Consider the following 23126-nt stretch of genomic DNA (forward strand, 5'->3'; position numbering starts at 1 on the left):
TTAGAACCACAGAGGTGACAATTGTTCAGAATGCGGATTTCCTCTGAAGCACCAGGACGCGCAGCCAGGCCGCTGACCAAGACTACAGCGCGAGGCATTGTCACGGCCAACTGCTGAGCCTCCACAGCCTGGTTCATGACAGCAATGGCAATTGTTATGGCCAAAGCCACCGTGCTTGCACGTGCTCCTGCTCCAAGCACAGCACAAGTGTGGCAGTACCAGCTGGGGGTTTCTCTGTGTCTGGATTGTAGGCACTTGAGACAGTAGTTCACGCTCAGACTCGGGTGTTTATTATTTCTTGTCAGTAAAACTGATAAGTTTTATTGATAAGAAAAATTCACTGTGAGTTCTGCAGTCTGTTATTAGCAAGGCACAAAATGGCTAACAATCTCTTGTTACAAGGTCTTTTAAGACTCAACTATCCAATTAAGAACTGACACCTAGATTATTTCCCCTTTTAACCCAATAACTGATCCCAAAGAGCCTGCAATGCAGACTTTTCTGCCCAATTGCAAAATGCCACCCAAACCCAGGAAGAAGAAGGAAGAAGAAGCATGAAGAAGAAACCCAGAACGACACCCTGTGCCCTCCATCTTGCTTCCATCCAGAACATACTAAAAATCCCAAAGCCTCAATTTCTCACCAAGTGATATGCCTACACTACTCTCTATAATCTATTTCACACTTCTGTAGATTCTAGTCTACCTTGAAGTTTAGGAAACTTTCTCCATGAATGAGGGTCAAAGTCAGGGCACCCCAGAGCAGACAGGGAAATAGTCCCAGTACCCTGCGTTTCCACACACAAGTCACACCATCTGCTCTGGACACCAGCCAAACCTGCCTGGAGTCTCCCCTACCTGCTGGATTCTTTTCTTCAGATCTGCAAGTAAAGCGTTCCTCCATTTCTGGGTCAACTTCTTATTTGGAAAGCTTATTTTCACAAACTTATCCCAGACCTGCAGGGGACAAGCAAACCAACCCAAACAACTGAGTGTTGAGATTTAATAGGAAAATTAAAATAAAGGAAAATAAAAGAAAAGAAATTAAAAGAACAATGTGAAAGAGATGCCCCACACACCTCAGACAGTCTGCAGCCCTTTCAGATGTTTCCATTCTGAGGAAAAGGAACACTCCCAGAGCTGCAAAAAGCAGCTTTTAAGCCCAAACAGTGTGTAAAATGTCTCAGCTGCTGAAGGGGATATTTGGATGAGCCACTTCCACCCTGCTGCTGGAAACTGTCACAGGGAGTGCCAGGAGCAGCAGCTCAGAGTGGCAGGGCTGCTCTGAGCTTTCCCTTCTGGAAGGCCTGAGGATAACCAGTGGGACACACTGGGAGCAAAACAACACCAAGGGGCAGCTCCTCACCCCAGCAATGCCTTTAGGAACAGCCAAGGAAGAGCAGAACAGAGGTGAGCTTCAAACACTGCCCATCCCCACCCCATTCCTTACTTAGCCACAGTTACAGAGCCCAGCAAAGAGCCAGCAGACTCAAGACCCTGGTTAAACTACAGTAAAATCCCTTTTTACTGACATTATCAGAAGATGACAAACCTGAAGTTCAGAGGAGAAAGAGAAGATCACGTGGTCTAGGTACTTCTTCAGTAACTTGCGATCTAAAACCTTTGTGAACCAGGCACGAGCTTCCCTCAGAGCTCCACTGAGCACCTCTTCCACCTCAGCATCCCCTGGAAGCTGCCCCACACGGAGAGGAAGACAACAAAATAAACACAGCTCAAGCGGGACAGCAATAGACAACTGATTTAAATTAGTATTTCTAAAGAGAAAACCAAAAGCATCCACAACACACAAGAGCCCAGCAACAGACCCAGCACTGCTTGAATAAAGAGCAGAGAGAGGCTGGGAAAGTGCAGTGCTTACAGGCAGGTTGTGCTTAAGCTTGTTCCATGAAGTAAAGACAACAAATGTTTAAGGGGAAACAAAACCAGACTTTAAACAAAGCTTATCACAGCAAACCTGAGCATCTGACCTTATTTTCAATAAGAACCAAACTCATCAGGTGACTCCACACCTGTCTGAAAGTATCACAGTCTTGCTTAGAGTGTGAAGTTCTTCAGAGACTGGATGTGACCTAAACCCCGTGTGTTGTGCCACATTGTAATAATTCTGGGTACCTTGCTTGTATAAGCCAAGAATTCCTGGGTACTCACTGCTGGGGGCTGAAGATGGGCAACCTTGGCAATCAGGGTGGCAGTAGTGGCAGGGATCAGGAACAACTCCATTGTCCTGGCAGCCTTGCAGAGCCTCTCGTGCATCTTGAGGCAGCCGAACAAGCAGCACCGCCAAGAACGAGCCCCCAGAGCTCTGCAGGGCAGCAACACAGAGGGAGAGTTAATTTTCTGCTCCAAGGAAAAATCAAAAGTTAAAAACAAAGTAAAAACCCCACCAAATTCAACACAGTGTGGCAGCTACCTCCCTCGGATGGATTTAAAAGATGGGACCGAGCTCCAGGATTCTTTTTTCCACAGAGATTTTGAGGTACACAAGCAGGACCCCAGCCCTGGTGCAGAGGCTGACAATGCTCTCACAGAGGCGCACTGCACTTACCTGGCTGGGGGCTTATCCAAGGCCTGCAGCACTGTGTTTAGAATCCCCACTAGCACCTGAGACTGGAAAGACAAAAATACGAAACTGTGGAAGAAATTTTACCAACTGATTTCTGATTAGCTGAGGAGGAGGAAACGCACTATTCTTTCGCATCTTCTCCAACATTTTTATAAATACACTGTAAAATAGCAGAACTTGTTTACTGGGTGCCAGAGCCAATACCTTTTACATGCACAAACCCAACCTGCACTTCTTACAATTTCTATTATCAGTTGCAAGGTCCTACTCCTGCTGTCCTCACACCAATACAAAAGTTTTCACAACAGCAGGAAAATCTCCCAAAACCAGAAACCCCTTGCCCAACCCTCCTGTGCAAAAAAACCAGTTTCAGCTACACATCTGAGGAGGTCAGGATTAAAACCTCTGCCATCACTAACCAAGAGCAAATCCAGCCAGCTACTACCACCCTCCTCTCATCAACACCAACACCACTTTCTGCTGCAGATCAACCCCCAACACCCCTGAGGAGTCTCTGACTTCAGAGCAACTATTTTTGCTCTTAGCTAGGTTTGAGGCTCTTTGTGCTGTGACCTGCTGCCAGCCACAGTTCCCTCAGTGATGGTCAGTTCTACCAAAAGACACCCAGGAGCCCAGTTTGAGCCTTCATCCCAGAGCTGCCAGATGACACACCTGAGAGCTATTGCACCAGACCTCAACATTCTCCAATCTGTACCAAACACCTTGAAAAATAACTAGCACGTCACTGGAGAAGTCTTTTATGAAGTCAGCCAGGCTCCCCAGGGGCAGCACACAGAGCCAGGACTTGACCAGAATCCCATCAAATTCCATCAAGTATCTCTTTTCTCTCATTCGTGCCAGCAGGGTCACTCTGGAGGGGAGACAAAAGAAAATCTTCAGGATTCCAGGGAACAAAAGGCTGTAAGCTTGTGCAGCTCACAGAGGAGTCTCCTCCATTCCTGTGCTTTTGTCCCTGCAGCTGAGATGAGTGGGAGTCCCCAGGACCCAGGGATGGCACAGCAGAACCAAACCACTGAGCTCAAGCACTCAGGGAAAATAAACTCCAGGTCTTGCTCAGACTCTACACAACAGGAGATCCCACCCGCTCCCTGGCTGGCAGAACTGGGGGGGGGGGGTGTTGTGTTTGAGGGGTCACACAGTGCCCAACTGGGCTACACTCAGTGACCTCTGAGCCACCAGTGTGGCTGTGCCCAAATACCCCAAACATCCTCCCCAAACATGCTACATTTCATACTCTTTAAAAATGGGGGAGGGGAAAAACTAAAAGAGAGATGCGAAGGGCACTGGGAGGAACTGGGAGCTCTGGAAAACTCACACATCTGGCTTCGTCCTGGTATCAGCAAATGGAATCCCTTCCAGCCCTGCCCAGGCATCCTCCTCCACCACCTTGTGCTCCTGCTTCCGGGGAGCAGGAAAGGAATGCAGAAGGGGAAGGACCCACACCCACTGGTCTACGTCAAGTTCAATGCACCTCTGGCAAAAGCTTGTCAGGTCAATCTTCAAGCTAAATAAAAAACCAAAACAAAACAAAGATACGGAGTGAAAGAACAGCTTTATCCTGGCCTTGAGAACGAAACGTAGCCTCCCACATCCCTAGGGCAATCTCCCGATGCACCTTCAATTAACCTCTGGTCATTATTTTAGCTCCATCTCTCTTCACTGCAGAGCGTACCTGTCCAGGTTTAAGGCCCAGAGCTGCAAGGTTACTGAATCTCTCTGCACAGATCCTGCTACTGGAGCACTGGGAAGACACAATCCTCTACCTACAGTCTCCCCATGAGCCCCCCCGGCCCTGTGACACCCACACAGAGAAGGACTCCAGAAGGAAATGCAATGGCTGCAGCTGTGTGAGTGAAGAACTCCAAATCCAGTTCCAGGTACACAGTTAGATTACAACCTGGAAAAGAGGCACTCCAGGGGAAACCAACCAAAAAGTGTGGAATGATGCACTACAACCTTGCCTGGATGTTAGCCCTGCTTCAAGCAGGAGACTGGAACTGAGACCTCCAAAGATACCTCCAAATGTAACTCTTTCTCTGGTTCTCTAGCAGTAGAGAGCTGGATTCCTGTTGTGTTATCAAAGCAACACCAGCCTGGTCAGTTAGAAGGTACATAGGGCCCTTACCTGGAAACTCCTGCAAAAGCCTGTTTGATGTGATCAATCTCATTCTGTACATCTTGTGGCGATGCCTGATCCAGACACAGGAGGCTGCACAGGTCAGCCAGGTCACTTTTAGCTACTGAGAGTGAATAGTTCTCAACCACCACAAGGATGGTGAGCCCCACAGCCAGTTTGCTTTGGATGACTCTGTCCTCTGGAGCTGCTTTTGGTTCAAGGAAAGGGAGAGCTATTTTCTTCACATATTTTAGCAGCAAATCATTCACCTGAGACATAGAAGAGAAGAAACAAACCAAGCACAGCATTAGTATTTCTCTTTTGAAGCCAATGTCTTCTGCCAGTTCCAGTGAGGCCACAGGACAGGAAGGAACAGCCCTGAAAACCAAAAAAGACAATGTGGCATTTCTGTCACATTTCCTAATTATGTCAAATAAGAAATTTTGGATTCCAGAAACCCTACTGGCATCACTGCTTAGAACAGGATCAGGAGCTTCTTCCAAAAAGCAGGCAGCTTTGGAGCAAGAGATGAGTGCAGAGAAGTTGTTAGTGACAGAACAACTGGCAGCAAAACTTAATGGTAAGGCTTAGGAAATCAATATACAGACACAAAACACACTCAGGTAAGAAGTCACCCCATCACAGCCCTGCTGCTGACCCCATGGTCAGCAGATGCACAGGCTGACTGAAGCCCTCAGCACAGTCAGTGACAGCCACCCCAGAAGGATCCCCACTGCTTCTGTACCTGAACTTTGACTGGAAAAGCAAAATTAACGCAGCGAGGTCAGCAGCATAATTAAAGTTTGTGTTCAGTAACAGAATGTTTTCTGTCTCTGCAAGAGAAGGGATTACCTGCTCTGTGCTGAAGTTTAACTCTGTCCATGTCATTGCTTTACCATCAAACACCCGCTGGCCTACTGCAACGTTATGGAACTGCCTCAGATGACAGAAGAAATTCCTCAGATTGTCAGGATTCCAGGTTTCGAGAATGCTGAAGATTCTTTCTAACATAATATCGGCAGCAATTTTCTTCCCTTCCACCACTTCCTTGTATTTATCAAAAGTAACTTTCTGCCATGTGTTTTTGAGTAGGGAAGGCTTTGCACACACGATGTCATCATACTGGTGCCACTCTGGAACAGTAACACAAGGAGAACACAGGAAAACAACCATTGCAATCAGGTGCCTTCTCCCTTCCAGCGGCCACAGCAATACCCCCAGCAGCCCACAGAGCTGCCAGCTTCAGACAGGGCACCCTGCCAGGAATGCTGGGCCGTAGGACAGCAGGGATCCCCCCAAGGTATAGATCCAGCCAACAGAGCTCACCTCCATTTTTGAGGAATCTACTGCTTATCAATAAGCAGCGATTCACGGGATTATCGGACACTGACTTCTTGTAAATGAACTCATACTCCCCCTTTCTACAGGTCACCCAGTACTTGTAAGGAATGTATGTATCCAGGATTTCTCTGCTGAGAGTTACAGCACCTTCAATGAGGTATCCATGTTTTCCCAGACACCTTGGAAACACAAACACAGGACACGTTAGCTGATCTACAGACCTCCTTTTCCACGCATTGCTCCATTTTTAACAGGAATGGTGACTGTTCTTTCACAAGAACACTTTAGAACAGTTTTCTGCACTGTGAAACCCTTTGCTGCAACCCCCAGCTGTGGGCACAGAGCTCCCCCTTGCACAGCGGCTGAGGCCCCACAGAGACCCCATTCTCAGAGGAGGGAACACTCACCAGGTGCAGTTCAGCTCACAGATGTTGTCTTCCCAGTCAGCATAGGAAGGAATGCCCTGAGCCCTGATGAACACTTTATCTGTACCGAGGTTGAACCTGAAGTCTTTGGATAATATTGCATGAAAATACACTGTAACACCTTCGTCGGGGCTCACAGAACTGCAGAAAAGAATTGGAAGGGGAATAGGAGGGATTCTGTTGGATTTTTTTAATTGCACAAGTCACTGTAGACCTCAATTCAGACTAGATTTGAGACCAGCTGAGTGGCAGCAAGATCCATAAACTCTGGCAGCAGTTCACTCACACTGATGTTTTAGCAGGCCTAGTGCAAAGCCCAGTGCAAAAAGGAAAAATGGGCTCCTGAAGGCAGCTGGAGATGCTCTGGCCTAGCAGAGTCACCTGGAATGGCCACACTTTCCACCCCTTCCAGCTCATACACATGAACCAAAACATCAAAACAGCTCTTCACACTATTCACCTGAAGCATTGTGTGTGTGAAGCACACGGTGCTCATTAGAGCAAGAAATAAGAGAATAATCTCTTTTTTTATCCATCAGATGCTCAAGCAGGTTCAACACGTCACCCAGGACATCACCTGTGCTGCAGCTCCCATTCAGCACTGGTTCTGTCATGCACGAGCACCTCACCTCAGTTTCAAGACAACTCCATTTCCACATGTCCACTGACTCAATCCCAGCACCTCAGTCTGGAGTCCTGAGTCCTCCTCACAGCAACTCCTGTTTGTGAAGAATGCTGGGAGCAGCAGGGCTGTTCTCACCTTTCTTTAACCTTTTCCACAGGTTTCTGCTTCCTTTGTTCCTTTTTGTTCTTGGGGCTGTCTGCAGCAGCGACAGCACCCTCCTTCCTGGCAGCCTCCACTCCTTGGCTCCGACTTGTCTTCTCACTCACACTGGGCATTTTCTCACATGGGGTCTGATTTTTCTCTTTTGTGTTTGCATTCTGCAACAGGGAGACAAACAATGCCCAATGAAACAGGAGACCCTGGAAGCACAGCATCTCCTCCTGGAGTGTCGGCAATTGAGAGACAGGACCCCTGGTGCAAGCAAGAAGCCATTTATTGTTTCTACAACTCCAATTATATACTCTTACAGCCTTAGGTAAAATTTTCACAGCTAAGAAATAACCACATTACTCACGTTTCTTAGCTACACTGCTTAACCACAGTCTTGCATGACTTCCTTTAAACAAAGCCAATTTCCTTTTTGTTTCCTTCCTTGCATTTCTGTTTGATGTTCCCAGGGCTTCTGGCCCATCAGAGTCAAGATGCCCACATCACCCATCAGCTGTGCAGTACTTTCTGCTCTACCGCCCATCTGCCCCCCAACACTGGTGCACCACCAGCTCCATCCTCCTGAAAGCACCGATCCCTTGCTGAGGGAAGCCACTGGCTAAGGAAAACAGCCCATGATGGAAGAGGAGCCCAACCCAAAGACACTGCCACACAGTCAGCTCAGTGAGCCCCAGGTCCCAGAGGATGGGCCATAAAGACAGTGAAACCACACCAACTTCCATCTTACCAGGCCTGTGTATGAACAGAGCACAGGCACCTGCAAAACACAAAATCCCCTCATTCAAGGGGATCCCAGAGCTCTCCAGAGAGCATGGCTGGCTGGAGAAGAGACACCTGCCAGTCCCAGTGGCATCTGAGCCACCCCTCAATGAGAGCTGGGCTAGAACTGACACCCAGGAGAACAGAGCTCACATTAGAGTCTCCCCATAGTCCTCCCCAATTCACCCCTGTATGCCCGGGCAGGTGCTCCTCAGCCTCGCTGACAGCACGAGCAAGTCACACTGACAAAGGGAAGCAGTGCCCACTGGAACACTCGCCAGAGCTCACTCATCCTCACTTTAACAGTGGAACTGGTCCCTTTCTGCTTGGGCTCCTTCCCAGCCTGTGGGCTCTGAGCCCCAGGGGAGGTCTTGGTCTCAGGCTTGCTTCGGGGGGCTCCCTTGGCAGGAGGCAGCCCAGCTTCCTGCCCTGCTGATAGCAGCTCCTTGCTGCTGCCCTGGGAATGCGCTGTGGCAGCTGGCCGGGGCACCACTGCCCTCTTCCACATTATCCCTGCCTGTTCCATCCCCCAGCTTGTCCCCTGGGGCTGCGGCACTGCGAGCTGGAGTAGCCCCCCTCGTTGTGCTGCTCTGCTCTGCAGGGCTCAGCCTTTCTGCTTCCAGGCTGCCAGCTTCCTTCCCCAGGTGTGCCAAATTCCTATTGCCTTCAGGTGCATCTCCACTGGCATTGGTGCATCCATCAGCACCAGGGTTTGCTCCCTCACCAACGGGGGGGTTGGATTTCCTGAGGAACAACACATGTGTCAGGCAACACTGTGGTTTGAGGAGGCAGAGAATCCAGGGGAACAGGTTCCCTGGAGATGGACATATGTTTCTCTGCTTGACTCTTGTTTTCTTTCTATTAAAAAAAGAAAAACAAAGACCACAATGTCTGTTTATTCATGGCCAAAGGGAAACTCTTTGTCACCTTCTCCATTGCAGCAAGTGCTGACATCTTCCTGCTACACAGGAGGAAGATCATTCTCTAACAGAGAATGATCAGGAAGAGAAGGTACAAGATCAGCCACTGAAATACAAATAACTCTTGAGAACTGTGGAGGTTTAATATTCAAGACTTGCTCAGCAGGAGCACAGAGCAGCTCAGCAGTGTCTAAGCTCACTCATGTTATTTGTGGTTTCTCCCTCCCGCCACCGCAGCTACACACACACAACACAGCGTCAGCAAACACTGCGAACTTCTCCTGGAGGAAACCAGGCAGCAGCTCCCCAGCGTGGCCAGAGGGATGTGGGGGATGCAGCCTGGCCTCCTCACTTCCAGTAAGAGAGCAACAAGTCACAGCTGCTCCCCAGCACCCAGCAGGATCCTCACCTTCTTCGGCAGAGGAACCACCTGAGCAGAGTCGCCAGCCCCACGCTGGGCTGAGGGCTCTGCATTGACCTCTGGAGCTGCGACATACTCCAGGTCTGAGGATCCCTCCTCCTCTTCCCATGTCCCAGCAGAGCTGGGAGATCCACCTGCAGTGTCAGGTGTGGTGTTGGGCAGAGCTCTTGCTCTGTCCATCAGCGACTCGCCCTCTGTCTCCTTTGTTTCAGTGGTGGAAGGAGGCCCAGCAGCACCTTCTCCCTTCACCTCTTCCTCTGCATCAGGGACTTGCACCTCTCTTCTCTCTGCAAAGGAGGGAAATTAATCCTTTAACTGGAACTCGCCACCCAGTTGCAGGGTGGTTTGGGTTGGAATGGATGTTAAAGCTCATGTCATTCTACCCCTGTCACAAGCAGGGGCACCTTGCACTGGACCAGGTTACTCCACGTCCCTGGATGGGGGAGACCATCAGAAAAAAAGGCAAAACTTGTGGGATGAGATAAACACAGTTGAAAAGGACAGAAAAGGAAAATTACAGTAACCATAAAGGAATATCCACAGCCAGTAATGCACAGGGTACTTGCTCACCACCCTCTGAGCAATGCACAGCCAGCCCCTGAGCAGTGGCCCTCACCCCTCGGCCAAATCACCCCAGTGTGTCCTTCAGCACCATGCCCTGTGCTCTGTTCCCTCTGGGCACTGGGGCAGCTCTCCTGGCTCTGCCCCCTCCCAGCTCCTCGCTGCCCGGGCAGCCTGAGAACCTGAGAACTCCTTGGCTTAGTGAACCACTGCTCAGCACCAGCGCAACCATCTGGCTCTTAACAATGGCAGCCTCATCCTGAACTCAAACGCAGCTCTGAACCCGCTCCTGGGAAGAACATTTCCCCAGTCCCAGCTAGAGCCAGGACGTGAGCCTCGCTCACTGCCCCGCCCGGCCCGGCCCGCCCCGGCCCCGCCCGGCCCGGCCCGCCCCGGCCCCGCCCGGCCTGGTCTGGCCTGGCCCGCCCCGCCCCGCCCCGCCCCGCCCCGCCCCGCCCGGCCCGGCCCCGCCCCGCCCGAGCGGTGCAGCGAGCCTGTATGTAAACGAGACCGTTATATGATGGGCGGGGCTAGCGCGGCTCCCGGGGGACCCCGGGGGGCACGGGGAGGACCGGAATGGACACTGCCCCCCAGCTCTGCTCCCTTGCGAGAAACGGGGGGAGACCGGGGGGAAACCGAGGGGGACACCGAGGGGACACACAAGAGGATACACGGGATAGGGGCATCCCGAGTGAACGGGGAGGAGATGGCAGTCCCCGGCGACGCACCGGAGGGCTCCGGGCGGATCGGGCATCAGGGGAAATCCAGGCGCACGGGGGAGGCGCTTCGGGGACACCGCGAGGGTGCAGCGGGGCCCGGAGCCCGCAGCGCCGCCTGCCCCAGAGCCCCGGCTGCCCCCGCCCCGGAGCCCCCCAAGCCCAGGCCCGGCGCCCCGTGCCGCCCCTCGCCGCCCCGGCAGCGCGACTCACCGAGTGACCGGGCACGGGTGCGGGCACCACCACCTGCACCGCCCGCTCGTCCTGCCGCTCCGCCGACCCCCGCCCGGCCAAGTTTAGTTTCTCCGCCGAGCCGCTAACTTTCGTTTTTACAGGCACGGTCCCCACCCAGCCCTAGGCCACTCCGGCCAGTCCCGGCCCCGGCCGCCCCACCGCTCCCGGGCGGGTCTCGACGGGTCCCGCCCCGTCTGGCCCCCCATCCCGGCCGGGGGGTCCCCCGGTACCCCCCGAGCGTCCCCCCAACCAACAGCCCGGTGCAGGAGTCCCCGGCCGGCGCAGGGTCGCAGGCAGGACCCGGCAGCACCAGTGAGGGCAGGTGTGTTGGAGGAGAGCACTTTGTGCTGGTCCTGACAACCAAAAGCGGATTCTGCGGTCAAAAGTGGGGGCACACCTGGTGCCCCATCCCGGATCCGACCAGGACCGAGACGAAGACGGGCTCCCAGCAGCCCTGCCCTAAACAACCAGCCCATTTTACCCCCCTGTCCCTCTTTTCCCCCTCCCGGCATACCCACAGCTCAGTGCACTCCAGGGCAGGACCCAGAGTCCTGGCAGGTGTGTGGCTCCCGGGCACCTGTTCGCCCTTCCAGCACCTCCGGCAGCAGGAGCTGTGCAGAACGTGCCCTCGGGCTCGGCTCACCCGCACTGTCCCGGCTTGCTTTCGGTTTCTTTTCCCCAGAACACTCAGCAACACCCTGAAAATAACTCCCCCCCACAAAAGTAAAACGCTTTCCCTCAGGAAGGAAGGCAGCGATCACACTGACTCATGAGCAGTTTCTGATTTATTACGCCCTCCATATCCCAAGGGCTATTCAGGGACACTGAATTCCCGACCCTGCTCACCCCCAGCAGGTGCTGTACCCATCTCACAGCCTGGTGCCACCGTGCCTGTCCCCTCGGCAGGGCCCAGGCCAGGAGCTGCACCCCAGCCCTAACTCAGGGCAGTGTTTGGCACAACACCCCACAGACAAGATAACAATAAAAAAGGTAAGGATAAATAAGGACAAAACCCAGTATGGAGTACAATCCCAGATGATTTCCCTCTCCTCAGGTGGAGGCTGAGCCCCTGTGTCTGCTTGGAGGGCAGCACAGCAGCCCTGAAACAGCTTTGAGAACTCACCAAGCACCACCACTGGAGCAGCCTAGAACGTGAAAAAGGTCCAGAATTAAAACAGTTGTTTAAAAAATGTCAGCAGCTCCCTGTAGGAAGGATGGCTTTGCACTGGTCACTGTGACAAGGAACAGTTTTGTCCAAAAGCCTGTGTGGGGTTGGGCTGGTGCTGCTCTGTCCATCTCGGTGTGGGACATGGGGACAGTCCATTCCCGTGCCCAGGATGTGGCAGGTGGCTCCCGTGGAGGGTGTTGGTGTCACTGGGCTGGCACAGGACGTTCAGCCCAAATTAGTCCCACTGGATGGGCCCGGTGCTCTCGGCAGTGCTGGCGAAGGGCTCTGCCCTGCTGCCCCCCAGCTCTGCTCCCCTGCACCGCTCTGGGACAGGAGGGGTGGAAGCAGAGTCAAAGCAAGGCTCACGTCCTGGCTCTAGCTGGGACTGGGGAAGTGTTCTTCCCAGGAGCGGGTTCAGAGCTGCGTTTGAGTTCAGGATGAGGCTGCCATTGTTAAGAGCCAGATGGTTGCGCTGGTGCTGAGCAGTGCTTCACTAAGCCAAGGAGTTCTCAGGTTCCCAGGCTGCCCGGGCAGCGAGGAGCTGGGAGGGGGCAGAGCCAGGAGAGCTGCCCCAGTGCCCAGAGGGAACAGAGCACAGGGCATGGTGCTGAAGGACACACTGGGGTGATTTGGCCGAGGCGTGAGGGCCACTGCTCAGGGGCTGGCTGTGCATTGCTCAGAGGGTGGTGAGCAAGCACCCTGTGCATTACTGGCTGTGGATATTCCTTTATGGTTATGTCTTGGTTTGGAAAGACAGGTGCCTGCTATGGAAGGCAGGAGCCTCCCCTGAAATGGAGAATGCGAACCACCCCCCTCTGAATTGCTATAAATTTTAAATTAAGGGGCTCTCAGGCAAAAATATGGGAGCAGGAAATAACAGTTCTTTAATAGGGAAGAAAATAAAAGGATAAAATAAACACTGCAGTCAACTAAACCAACACTGACAGAGTCAGAACACAACCTGACACCCTGTTGGTCAGGGTGTTGGTAGCAGTCCAATTGGAATAGTGCCTGCAGTCCTCCTGGAGTGTCAGATGTCGCTCTGCTGGAGCAGAGATACTGTAGAAAAAGGGTGTAGTCTTCCTCTGAGGATCCAGTGGAAGAGGCAGCTGCTGTTCCTCTGGCAAATGCAGTGGAGAAGCTGTGTTGATATTCCAGAATCTCCAAGTTATATCTGGGTAGAATGCTTGGCTCCTCCCTCTGGGCAGAGCATCTCACAATGGGATGCTACAGTTCTTATCAGTCATAAGCAGATGTTCCCCCCTCCTCCCCCCTGGGAGGGAGGAGTGGGTGGGGAAGAAATAAGGAAAACTGCCCACTTAATAGAAGACAACTGCCATACAGATGGCAAATAGAATACATCTTGCCTTGCAATCTGGGACAGGTTACTGTAATTTTCCTTTTATTTTCTGTCCTGTTAAACTGCCTTCATTTCAGCCCGAGTTTTACCTTTTCTCTGATTCTGCCCCACCCCTCTGCAGGGGAGTGAAGGGCTCCGTGGTGGTGAGCTGCTGCTGGGTTGCACCCCCAGAGCTCACCAGGAATCCCCAAGGCTGGGGAGACCCAATTCTTGGGAGGGGCTCCAGCTCACCCTCCCAGGAGCCCCTGCAGCCCCCACACTGCTGCTCTGCAGCTGGACAGGTCAGATCCCCATGGGTGTCCTCCAGAGCCACACTCACCCCATCCTGGGAGAGCAGCCCAGAGCCTCAGCTGCCTCCTCCCTGGTGGGGGAACACTGGAATCCTTCTAAGTCTGCAGACAGGAGGACTTGGAGAACGGGGTCCTGAGGACAGAGAAACCTGGGTTTGGGGAGCGCTGGCCACTTCCCATCCCCCTGGGGCAGAGCCCCCAGCCCTTCCCAGCGCCCGCAGCCTCCAGCTCTGGGACATGAAGGTGCTTGGGATGGTGATGGTGCCACCAGAGGAGAGGCCAGCACAGAGCCCATCAGCCACACCCTCCCTGGGCCCAGGGTGGCGTGGCCGAGGTCCCACACACCTGCAGGGCACAGAAGGCCAGTGAGAGGCTGTGCCTGCACAGCTCCTGCAGCAGCTCACACAGTCTTGTACAAGTGTATGCGAACTCTGAGATAAGGTGTGGCCACCTAGGAAGGCCATGGAATAGAGATGACATTGTTGACAGTTTCAACAAGTTTCAAACAATGTCCTTGCAAAAAGACCAGATATTTTAGAGAATTAGAACTGTGAAAAATGCATTGTAGCATTACGTGGGGTAAAAATATGGGTGAGTGGTGTTAAAAGTATTAGCAGCATTGTGGGCAAAAGGTAATAGGCTGAAAAACATTTATAAGGTATTGTAACCAGGAAATAGGGTGGCTTCTGATAGAATGGCATTGAGTTTTACTTCTCTTATGTCTCACCCTTCATCAGGACTGATAATGGAATAAAATCTTTTAAAACACCTCTCAGTTGCCCCGTCTCTGAAAAGCTGGGAAAACCAACATAAGGGGAGGGGAGAAGCTCACTTTTATTGGTGGACTGGCAATGGAGTAGAGCAGGAAAACCCCAGAAAGCAGCACCCCAGCCACAATTCCATACTGGACCTCCCAGAAGAAGAGCAGGAATGTCACACAGAGGGGCACAAGGTCCAGGCCTGCAAGAGAGAGAAGCCAGGCTGTCTTGCAGACCAGCTGTGGCTTGTCCTGGTGCCACGTGCCACAGGGCGCTCAGTGACAGCACTGGCTCTGCGGGCACAGCCGGGCTGCACCCAGGTCTCGAGGAATCCATTCCGTGCAGGTGGCTGGGACAACTTTGGTGGAGCTGCAGGTGGAGCTCTGGGTGGGGTCCCTTGGAAGGGCCGTGACAAAGGACCCAGGCCCCGGTGGGCAGCCACATGATGGGACACTCAAGAGAGAGTGATGGGACACTTAGATGCAGTGGTGGAACGCTCAGAGACCTTGATGGGACACCACGCTCAGAGGCCACCCCCGAGACTTAAGCACATCTGTGAGGGGATAAAAGGATAAAATCTCATAGACTCCTTTGTTCTGGATCCCTCCTCAGAAACACCCAACTCGAGTTGTTATTCAGTTATTTAGTTATGGCACCATGATTGAATTATTTCAAGGATCTGGATGTCTGAGAATCTGCTATGGAAACCTGGGGTAGAACCAGTGAGGAGACCTGGTCTGTGTGAGTGGGGCAGGGGGAGCCGTGAAGGGGCCTCTGTCCCGGCTCAGGGGAGGCGAGTGTGACTGCCAGAGTGGCTCCTGGATGGCTGGACTGGGGGACTGCCTCTTGCTCACTGATGCCCTCACTCTTAACCCGCCAGAGCGTCTGGAAGATGCCAGCATCAAACCTGGACACCATGGCCAAGATGATGACGGCGCTTTGGGGATGAAATAGAAGAGAGAGGTGAGGTACACCAGGGACAGCAGGACCAGGGCACCTGCGGGAGAGGGACCCTGAGCCATGGGCACCCCAACACCCAGAGGTCTCTGACACCCAGAGGTCCCTGATTTGCCAGGGGTCCCTGACGCCCAGGGGTCCCCGGCACAGGCAGCAACCCGGGGGCAGCCCAGGGGCAGGGCAGGGCAGGGTTGTACCTGTGATGAGCCCTCCTGCGGGGTGCAGACCCCTGAGTGAGCATTCACTGCCATCCTGAAACGCAAACCCACACGATGGGGGGGCTGGGGGCTGCTCCTGCCCACTGCCCAAAGACCTCACCCAGGAGAAGCACCCACCCTGTCAGGGAGGAACATGAGGAAGCCCTGGCTTGCAGGACTGCACAGCAGGAAGGGAAGGTGGCCACTGGGACACAAGCATAGCCTGGCCACCAAGGCAGGCTGCTGGGGACCAGGACACGAGCTCAGGGACCCACTGGGGACAGCACAGCCTTCCACTCAGGATGGTGCAGAGCTCTCTCACCACGCAGCCCCAGTGAGTGCCCTGCTCACCCTCCTGTTACCCACTGGCCAAAGCTGAGAATGAGGAGACAAAGGAGAGGGGCTGGGGAGTCATTGCTGTGCTTTTGTTCCCATGAGCTCCCTTTGTGACCTTCTCCCTTCCTTCCGGCTGGGGGCTGGAGACAATGCCTGAGGCTGGAGGCCCACCCACCACAAGAGTAACAGCCTGCTCCGGAAATTCCGGAGCTGTGAGAACATTCGAGGTAAGGGAGGGAAAGTTCAGTGCAGGCCGGACTGCCCAGATGGGGATCTCAGGCGGCTCAGGGGCCGTGGGATACTGCTGAGAGCCCCATCCCTGCCCTTCTGAGCAAGCAGCTCTTACCCAGAGCCAGCAGTTCCTGGCTAGTGTTGGCCTGAGGCTCCCACAGGAACCTCCATGCACACGGAGCAGAACCAGCAGTGACTGGGACTGTGTGGGCCCTGTCCTAGCACCCCTTGAGCGCAGGAAAACCCTAAGACAACACTCACCTCCTGGGCAAATTTCAGCTGGGCACCCCACAGGACCCCTCCTGCCAGCCCATGCTATGAACTGGAGCCTAGTCCCCGCAGTGCCCAAAAGGAGCAGCACCTTCCCCAGCACCCCCAGCCCCTGCAGAGACCCCCTGAGAGCAGGGCCATGGCTCAGCCATACCAGCCACATCCAGGTACTGCCGCACCACACTCTTGGGGTCGGGGCCCAGGAAGGTGTAGAAGTCCAGAATTCCCCTTGTTGTGTGCCAGGACAGGGCCAGGCTGGGCTGCAGGAGCACGTCTGGGGAAGCACAAATGCCAGGGGAGGAAGCTGAGGACCGGGACAGGGCCAGGCCCATGCCCGGCGCCCCCACGGGACTCACCTATCCTGCTGCTGTTCAGCACAAAGACACCGTGGGCTGAACCATCGTCCTCCATCACCAGGTAGAAAGGGTGGGAGCCATAGAGATTGACATGGGGCTGGAGTAGAGCTCGCTGTGGTGCCAGTGAGGCTCTACTGGAGACCCCCACACCCACCTGACCACCCCCACCTCTGGTCAGCTGCACTGGCTTCAGGTGCAAACCCAGGGCTGTGCTCCCAAACTCTGTCAAGTCAGCCAAGCCCATCCTGGGCCAGAGCCCTGCAAACAGCTCCCAGGCAGCCCAGAGCTCTGGGGGGACAAACCTGGGCCTGGGGACAAGCGTCCCATGGGTTTGTCCAGTGTTATGGCCGAGGCCCAGAGCTGAACCAGCTGACACATCTCCTGAGCCCCAGAGAGGCTGCAGGGCCACCTCCAGGAGCACAGCTGAATCTGTCTCCTTTTCCCTCAGCCCCACTCTGTACCGCGGGTGCCATGTCCCAATTCCAGAGGGTGACCCTGGTCCATGCTGTGTCCAGGAACAGCGGTGTCAGATGCTCCCCCAGCCCCGAAATGAAATGTGAGGGCAGGGAGGTGGAGATCTGCAGGAGCTGGTCTGTGAAGAAGAGGGGTGTGACCGTAGTGTTCAGCCTGCGGAGAGAAAGGGAGACCCGGCCAACAGCTGGGGGGGAGGCGCTGAGCTGGGGCCACTGGTGTGGGCAGGGACATGGGTGCTCATCACCACGGGAAATAAAAACAATTTCGGCTGAGCTCTGGGATTCCTGGTTCCCTGCCCAGCCACTGAACCGCAGAGGGAATCAAAGCCCCGGCAGCCACCCCAGCGCTGTCACCAGTGTCCCAGATGAACAGCAGCGTCCCTGAACCCATCCCGGCACTGTGGCGCTGGGCACGTTTCCAACCCGAATCCCTCGGGAGGCGAGGGGGCACAGGGGCACTCACAGGACTCTGCCACCGCGCTGCCGCCTGCGAGGTGTCCCCAGGCAGGCTGTGAGGCACGGGGCTGCTGCAGACAATTCAGACGCATCAGAGAGAGCTGAGGATAATTCTTTAGCTAAACAAGTTTGTCATCTTAGGGTTTTGTTTTAGTTGCCACTGTTCTTGACTTTGCTGTCCACCACACTAAATCTGTGTGGATGTGAGATATACTGATTCCCAGGGGCTCACAAGGAGTTTAGAACGCTTATAGTATTTATAAAGGACTTCTGGGCACTTCAGATCATTTTTATGGCATTGCCCAACTCCTGCAGATTTGAATAGCAAACTTTCTGGAAGTACTTGCTCACTGTTTGTAAACAGCCATGGTCTGCTTTGTTTGCAACTTGCTACTTCTAAGATAAGAATTTTCAGCAGCAGCCACAGCAATTGGTGTTTTCAGAAACACTTTGTTTGTTTACATGTAACATGTGAGTGCAGAAGACTGTTTTCAGCTCACAGCCACCACAGATTTCTGAGGGTGGGGAAGCAGAGCAAGGAAGTTCATTACAAGGCAGTGTGTTGCTTGTAACATGTCTAGAGCAACTTCAGCTAGGAAGCAGCTTGCTGGTAAAGCTTTCTTACCATGCACTCTTGACATGAGTCCCATCTGAACAGAGCGTTTTACTTTATCTCACCCTTGAGAACTCTCCTGCCATCGGGGCCATCATACAAAGGGGGAGAATGGCAGCCTTGCAAAGGGAAAATTACTGCAATGGAACTATACTGTATATTTTAAAAAACAAAATTGTGATAAATATTTGTACTTCTTTTAGAACTGCTGAAAATATGATTACACCGGGATGCTTTAGTAAGTACAATTCCACAATAATTAAAGAAGGTTTCCATCTTCTGCTGTTGATAACCCTCTAGCATGGGAACAGGAGTATTTGGCTCAGACTCTCCAGCAGTCAGCTGAGGATAGGAAGAAGTTTGGATTAATAAAATTAAAACAAAACTAATCTCAACATTGTTAATTGTGTGATACAGCTGATGGCCTGAAGGGGTTAATGAAAGGCATGGAGCTGCTAGGCAATTGTTTCTGCAGCCAGGTAGCAGCCACCAGTGACAGATGTGCAAAGCCATGGTGCACACTTTTGTACTTTGGAAATGCCCAAACTGTTTGTGTGTTGTCTTGTTTTGTTTTGCACTCTCCTGCTCACCTGCCCAATTGAGCTGCTAGGTAGATTCAGTTTTGCAATTGCCTCAATGCACTTCTTATCCCACTGTCAAAGGTACTCAATCACCAGGTCTCCACTGATTTTGGTGGGATTTTGCTGCAGTGTTGCTCCTAATAGCTGCTTTTAGTCGCTGCCTGAATTCAGGAGTAATGGTTTCTCTCCTGCTTGCTGCTAACGTTGATGGCATTATCACAGAGAAACAAAAATTGAAAAAACATCCCAGATGTAGGGACAGGCAGCAACACCCACGAGACAGACCCAGGCAGGCCTGGGTTAGCAGGGGAGCTTGGCACGAGCTGTGCTGGCTCTGCAGCTAGAAATGGCATGGGAGGAAAACCAGCAGCTGGTCTCAGTGTGAATCCCAAGCCAATGAGGGGCTGGGTTCAGCTGTAACTCACTTGGTATAGGTGAAGAAATGGTAACACAAACTCTGGAGTAAATTGGATGGGCTTGTCAGAGGCAGAGCAGACAAAATGTTGCCATGGTTATTGAGTCTCCCAAATAAAGAGAACACTGTTCACTCTGAAGTACAAAGGCTCAGGATGGCTTTGTGGTCCCTCACAAGGGCTGGGGGCAGAGATGAGCGTTCAGATTTGCTGCCTGCTGTCATTAGGGAATGCAAATCAGAACAGGAAGATGAAAGCAGAGGGGTGACAAAGTGCCTCAGGAGCCACCTATCCTGGTTGATGCCTAAAAAGTTCTCCTGGGATTTCAGGCTGGTTGTTTCCTATTCTGCATAATGGGTAGGCTGACTGATGTTATTGATCCTCACTTATTTTTCAGTGGTTTGCATTGTGAGTCCAGCCAGCTCAAGTACAGTCACAACCCATAAATAAGCTTCAGTGATTGATACAAAACTATCTTCACAGTGAACAACCTGCATTGTAGTTTTTAAAAATGGACAAAGTCAACTACAATTAGTTTGAAGAAATCAGGAGAAAGATTGGAATGGATTGTTAAATGGTATAGAAAGGGGACTATACATTTATTGCATTTTAAAGTATTCCTTTTTCCCATGTTTTAAATTGGAAAATGAGAATTAGTTTCAGTACTATTTCTATTAGAGAAATTAGTCTTCTAAGTGTTACTCATGCATATGTAGTGATCATCAGAATTCTTACTTTACCCCAATGAATCTGTTGACTTGTGAGAGGAGGAAAAAAAAAGCAGGGGGGAGGAGAAAAGAGGAAAGAAAACCAGTGCAATGACACAGAAATGATCTGATTGCTGGGGGGAAATAGTGCCTGTGAAGATGAGGACCCAGCTTGAAGGATTTAGAGGGAAGGGCTGCAAGGGCAAGGAAAGTCACATTAAAACAGAGATGCAGACTCTGGTGGGTCATTTTAATTTCATCTAGGGAGTAATTGTCATGCCATTTAGCCGTAACCACAGCAGGAATAAAGAGGACTAAGCACATTAAAGTGGCAGTGTCCTACAAGGAGGGAGTGTGGATTGTGTTCATTATATTTGATAACATTCAGTGATACAGTAGGCTGAGTTAGTGCCATATCAAAGATTTGAGTGTTTATTGAAAAAAATGGGGCATGCAACAAGAGAAAGGTCTGTAGCACACTCATTCACTGTCCATGGTACATTAAGAACCATTAATTACAGAGAAGAAAGGATTTCTGGTCTTAGAAAAACCTCAAAAGAAAATAAAATGGGTGTGGATTGATAACTTTCATGAATCCTTAACTGCTGTCCTTAGCCACAAGCCAGGATAAGATGCCCCCTGATGTTGGAGGGCTGCTCTTGAGTGCTGCTCATTTCTGTAGCTCAGGTAGCCAGCACCCAGAGGCACACGCCCATGGACACACTGCAGCACCTCTGCTTCTGGTGGGGAAGGCTCACCTCAGTTTGGAACAACAAAATGTACATTTATGCATCTGAGGGAAGATGTTGTGGATTCTCTTGTCCACACACAGCAAGGCAGGAATTCAGTCATTTCATGGATATTCATCTTAAGATCTTGTAAGGTACATTAAGTAATACTAAGAAGAGAGATGACGATTCCCATGTGTTTTCAGGAAAAGTTCCTGATGGTGGAAAACAAAATAATTCAGGAAGCTCTAAAACATTCTGTGCTTCAACAGATTGGCATAGATCACAGTTAGATTTTTCCAGCTTTTAAGAAAAGGGAGTGAGACAAACACAGAGACACAGAAAAACCTGGTCAAATATCATTAACAAAGGCAATAACCAGAAACAAACCTGGCCAGTCACACCAGTGGACAGGATATCAAGAAACTCCAGCAGCCTGGGATTTTGCAAAGAATAAGAATAAAAACCCCAGGGTTTGATTTTTTTCAGGCAGTCAGGCATCAATTAAAAATATTTCTTTATTGGATTGGTGTTTGAAAAATCACATGCAGACTGAAGTTAATTTCATCTTGCCTCAGTAGTTAGTGAATATAATGCAGAAACAAACATTATAACAGATTTATAGAACTCCAACTCAGAAAATAGTTTGGTTATATAATTTAATCTTGTCTACTTTATAGGTCAAATGCAAAAATCTGTGTGAAGCTAATGTAACAATGTTTGCTTAAAACCTATCACCCAAGCAAAATCCAGCTGTGGTTTAAATATTTCAAGCAGCAGAGAGAATCCACCAAATCCATTATGGTGTTTATACTATGACTAATTTAAATGCTAAAAATACCCTCTTTCTAATTTGAATGCATTCCTCTTGGGATTTTTTGCTGCCAGTTTCAAAAAAACCTAGTTTATCACCATACTGGTTACATAAAAAAATCATTAATCAATTAAATACTGCCATATCAAAGTGTGCAGTGAATAATGGTAGGCAAAATGAAAAAGAAATATATTTTTTTCCAATCAGGAAATATACACATGATTATCAATTGATACAATGAGCTAAGTAGCAAACCAGGCTCAGAGCCATCAAAATCTATCCATCACTTTTGATTTGCAGTCAGGGTGTAAAGGGATGAGCAAATTGAGCTTTCTCTTGAGAAGTGATTCTCAGCAATCTCATGTAAGCATGTCTATGCAATGGAACAGCAGAACAGCATCAGATTTGTGCTTCCCTGTCATATTAGTATGAGGAAGATGCTTGTTTTCCCCCATCTCCAACCTATGGTCTCCTTGGGGTTGTGCACATGGCTACAACCAAAGAACATCTTAGAGGATTTGCACTAGAAGACCCATTATATTGGGAAGCTTAGTGCTCTTAAAGAAGCAAAATATTTAAATGCAAAGCTAAATTCACCTTCAGGTTGCTTCATCTGACTAACAGCTCACTCTTAGGACGGCCTTAGGTACGATACAACAAGTAACCACTGAATGTTGTTACAGGTGGATACTTGGCAGGTATAGAGCCAGTTGCCAGTCTCAGCCAGACTTCCTGACCGTAATTTAACTCTAATAAAGCATTTCCAGTAATTACTCTCTCAGTGTACTTGCTGTTATTAATGTTTTCAGCCTGAAAGCAAAGTTTGTCTATTCCATCAATGACCAGATAGCCAGAGGCACGTGGGCTGAATGATTCAATGGTATATTCAAAAACATAGACCCCCAGGTATGGAACATGGAACTTCCCAGTTGCTGGGGCAAATGAGGCGCCGTAGTTGACATCCAGATTGTTAAATCTGATGGGTCCTGGAGTTGTCATTCCATATGTATGGGAAGCAAAAAAAGCCACCATAGGTGCATATCTGTATGATCCTTTTGAAAAATCTGGAAAGGAATAAAGAAAAATTACAAGTGATCTTGCATTGGACAAAGGCAACTTGAACCAGCCAAAGACCAAATGCAGATTTTCTGATGTCACATCATCCTGTGGATGACAGAACTGGAGCAACTGAAACACAGTATTCCTGCATAAACACATCTTTTCCTATTATATAAAAAGTAACTTTCTTCCCAATTAGTGCTAGGTCTATCCACCAGAGAAAAATTTAGCAACAGCAAGGGAACTTTATGTTTGTCTATACTATGTTATCATTAAGGGAGCTTTATTTCCACCTTACACCCACTCCTAGTTTTCCCACTCCAGGATCTCTTTCGTTGCTGAGTGAGCTGAAGCCAAGAACTTCGCCACCAATCCTAGACAAACAGTGAGGTTAAACATTCATGATGTTAAATGAGGGGATAAAAGTATATGGGTATCTCTTCAAGGTGAGCCTGTACACTATCATTCC

General features: G+C 50.9%; 2 protein-coding genes across 4 annotated transcripts in view; both read right to left on the bottom strand.

The window, feature by feature from the left end:
• The window catches only part of LOC311153244 (E3 ubiquitin-protein ligase RNF213-like), a 45194-nt gene extending 33655 nt beyond the window's left edge, over nucleotides 1-11539 (bottom strand). Inside the window, exons 1-13 of one of the 3 annotated variants that reach the window (XM_084204925.1) lie at nucleotides 11409-11539; nucleotides 9368-9666; nucleotides 7247-7428; nucleotides 6469-6627; nucleotides 6047-6240; nucleotides 5573-5853; nucleotides 4730-4989; nucleotides 3920-4108; nucleotides 3256-3454; nucleotides 2566-2627; nucleotides 2169-2322; nucleotides 1552-1692; nucleotides 858-956 (exon numbers count right to left, since the gene is read on the bottom strand). In XM_084204925.1, the coding sequence (XP_084061051.1) occupies nucleotides 858-956; nucleotides 1552-1692; nucleotides 2169-2322; nucleotides 2566-2627; nucleotides 3256-3454; nucleotides 3920-4108; nucleotides 4730-4989; nucleotides 5573-5853; nucleotides 6047-6240; nucleotides 6469-6627; nucleotides 7247-7428; nucleotides 9368-9559 (2112 nt within the window). In that variant the 5' untranslated portion in view covers nucleotides 9560-9666; nucleotides 11409-11539. Of the gene's footprint in view, nucleotides 1-857; nucleotides 957-1551; nucleotides 1693-2168; nucleotides 2323-2565; nucleotides 2628-3255; nucleotides 3455-3919; nucleotides 4109-4729; nucleotides 4990-5572; nucleotides 5854-6046; nucleotides 6241-6468; nucleotides 6628-7246; nucleotides 7429-9367; nucleotides 9667-10869; nucleotides 10983-11404 lie in introns of those variants that run through there. The other 2 variants (XM_084204923.1, XM_084204924.1) reach the window with 2 other exon arrangements.
• Nucleotides 11540-20579: 9040 nt separating this feature from the next.
• MMRN1 (multimerin 1) overlaps nucleotides 20580-23126 on the bottom strand; it is a gene marked incomplete at its 5' end in the record, with an annotated part of 38421 nt that continues 35874 nt past the window's right edge. Inside the window, one exon of the mRNA XM_084204816.1 lies at nucleotides 20580-22662. Coding sequence (XP_084060942.1) covers nucleotides 22241-22662 — 422 coding nt within the window. The 3' untranslated portion in view covers nucleotides 20580-22240. The remainder of the gene's footprint in view (nucleotides 22663-23126) is intronic.

The sequence above is a fragment of the Fringilla coelebs genome (genome assembly GCF_963513975.1).
Source record: "Fringilla coelebs genome assembly, chromosome: 4".
Taxonomy (NCBI): domain Eukaryota; kingdom Metazoa; phylum Chordata; class Aves; order Passeriformes; family Fringillidae; genus Fringilla; species Fringilla coelebs.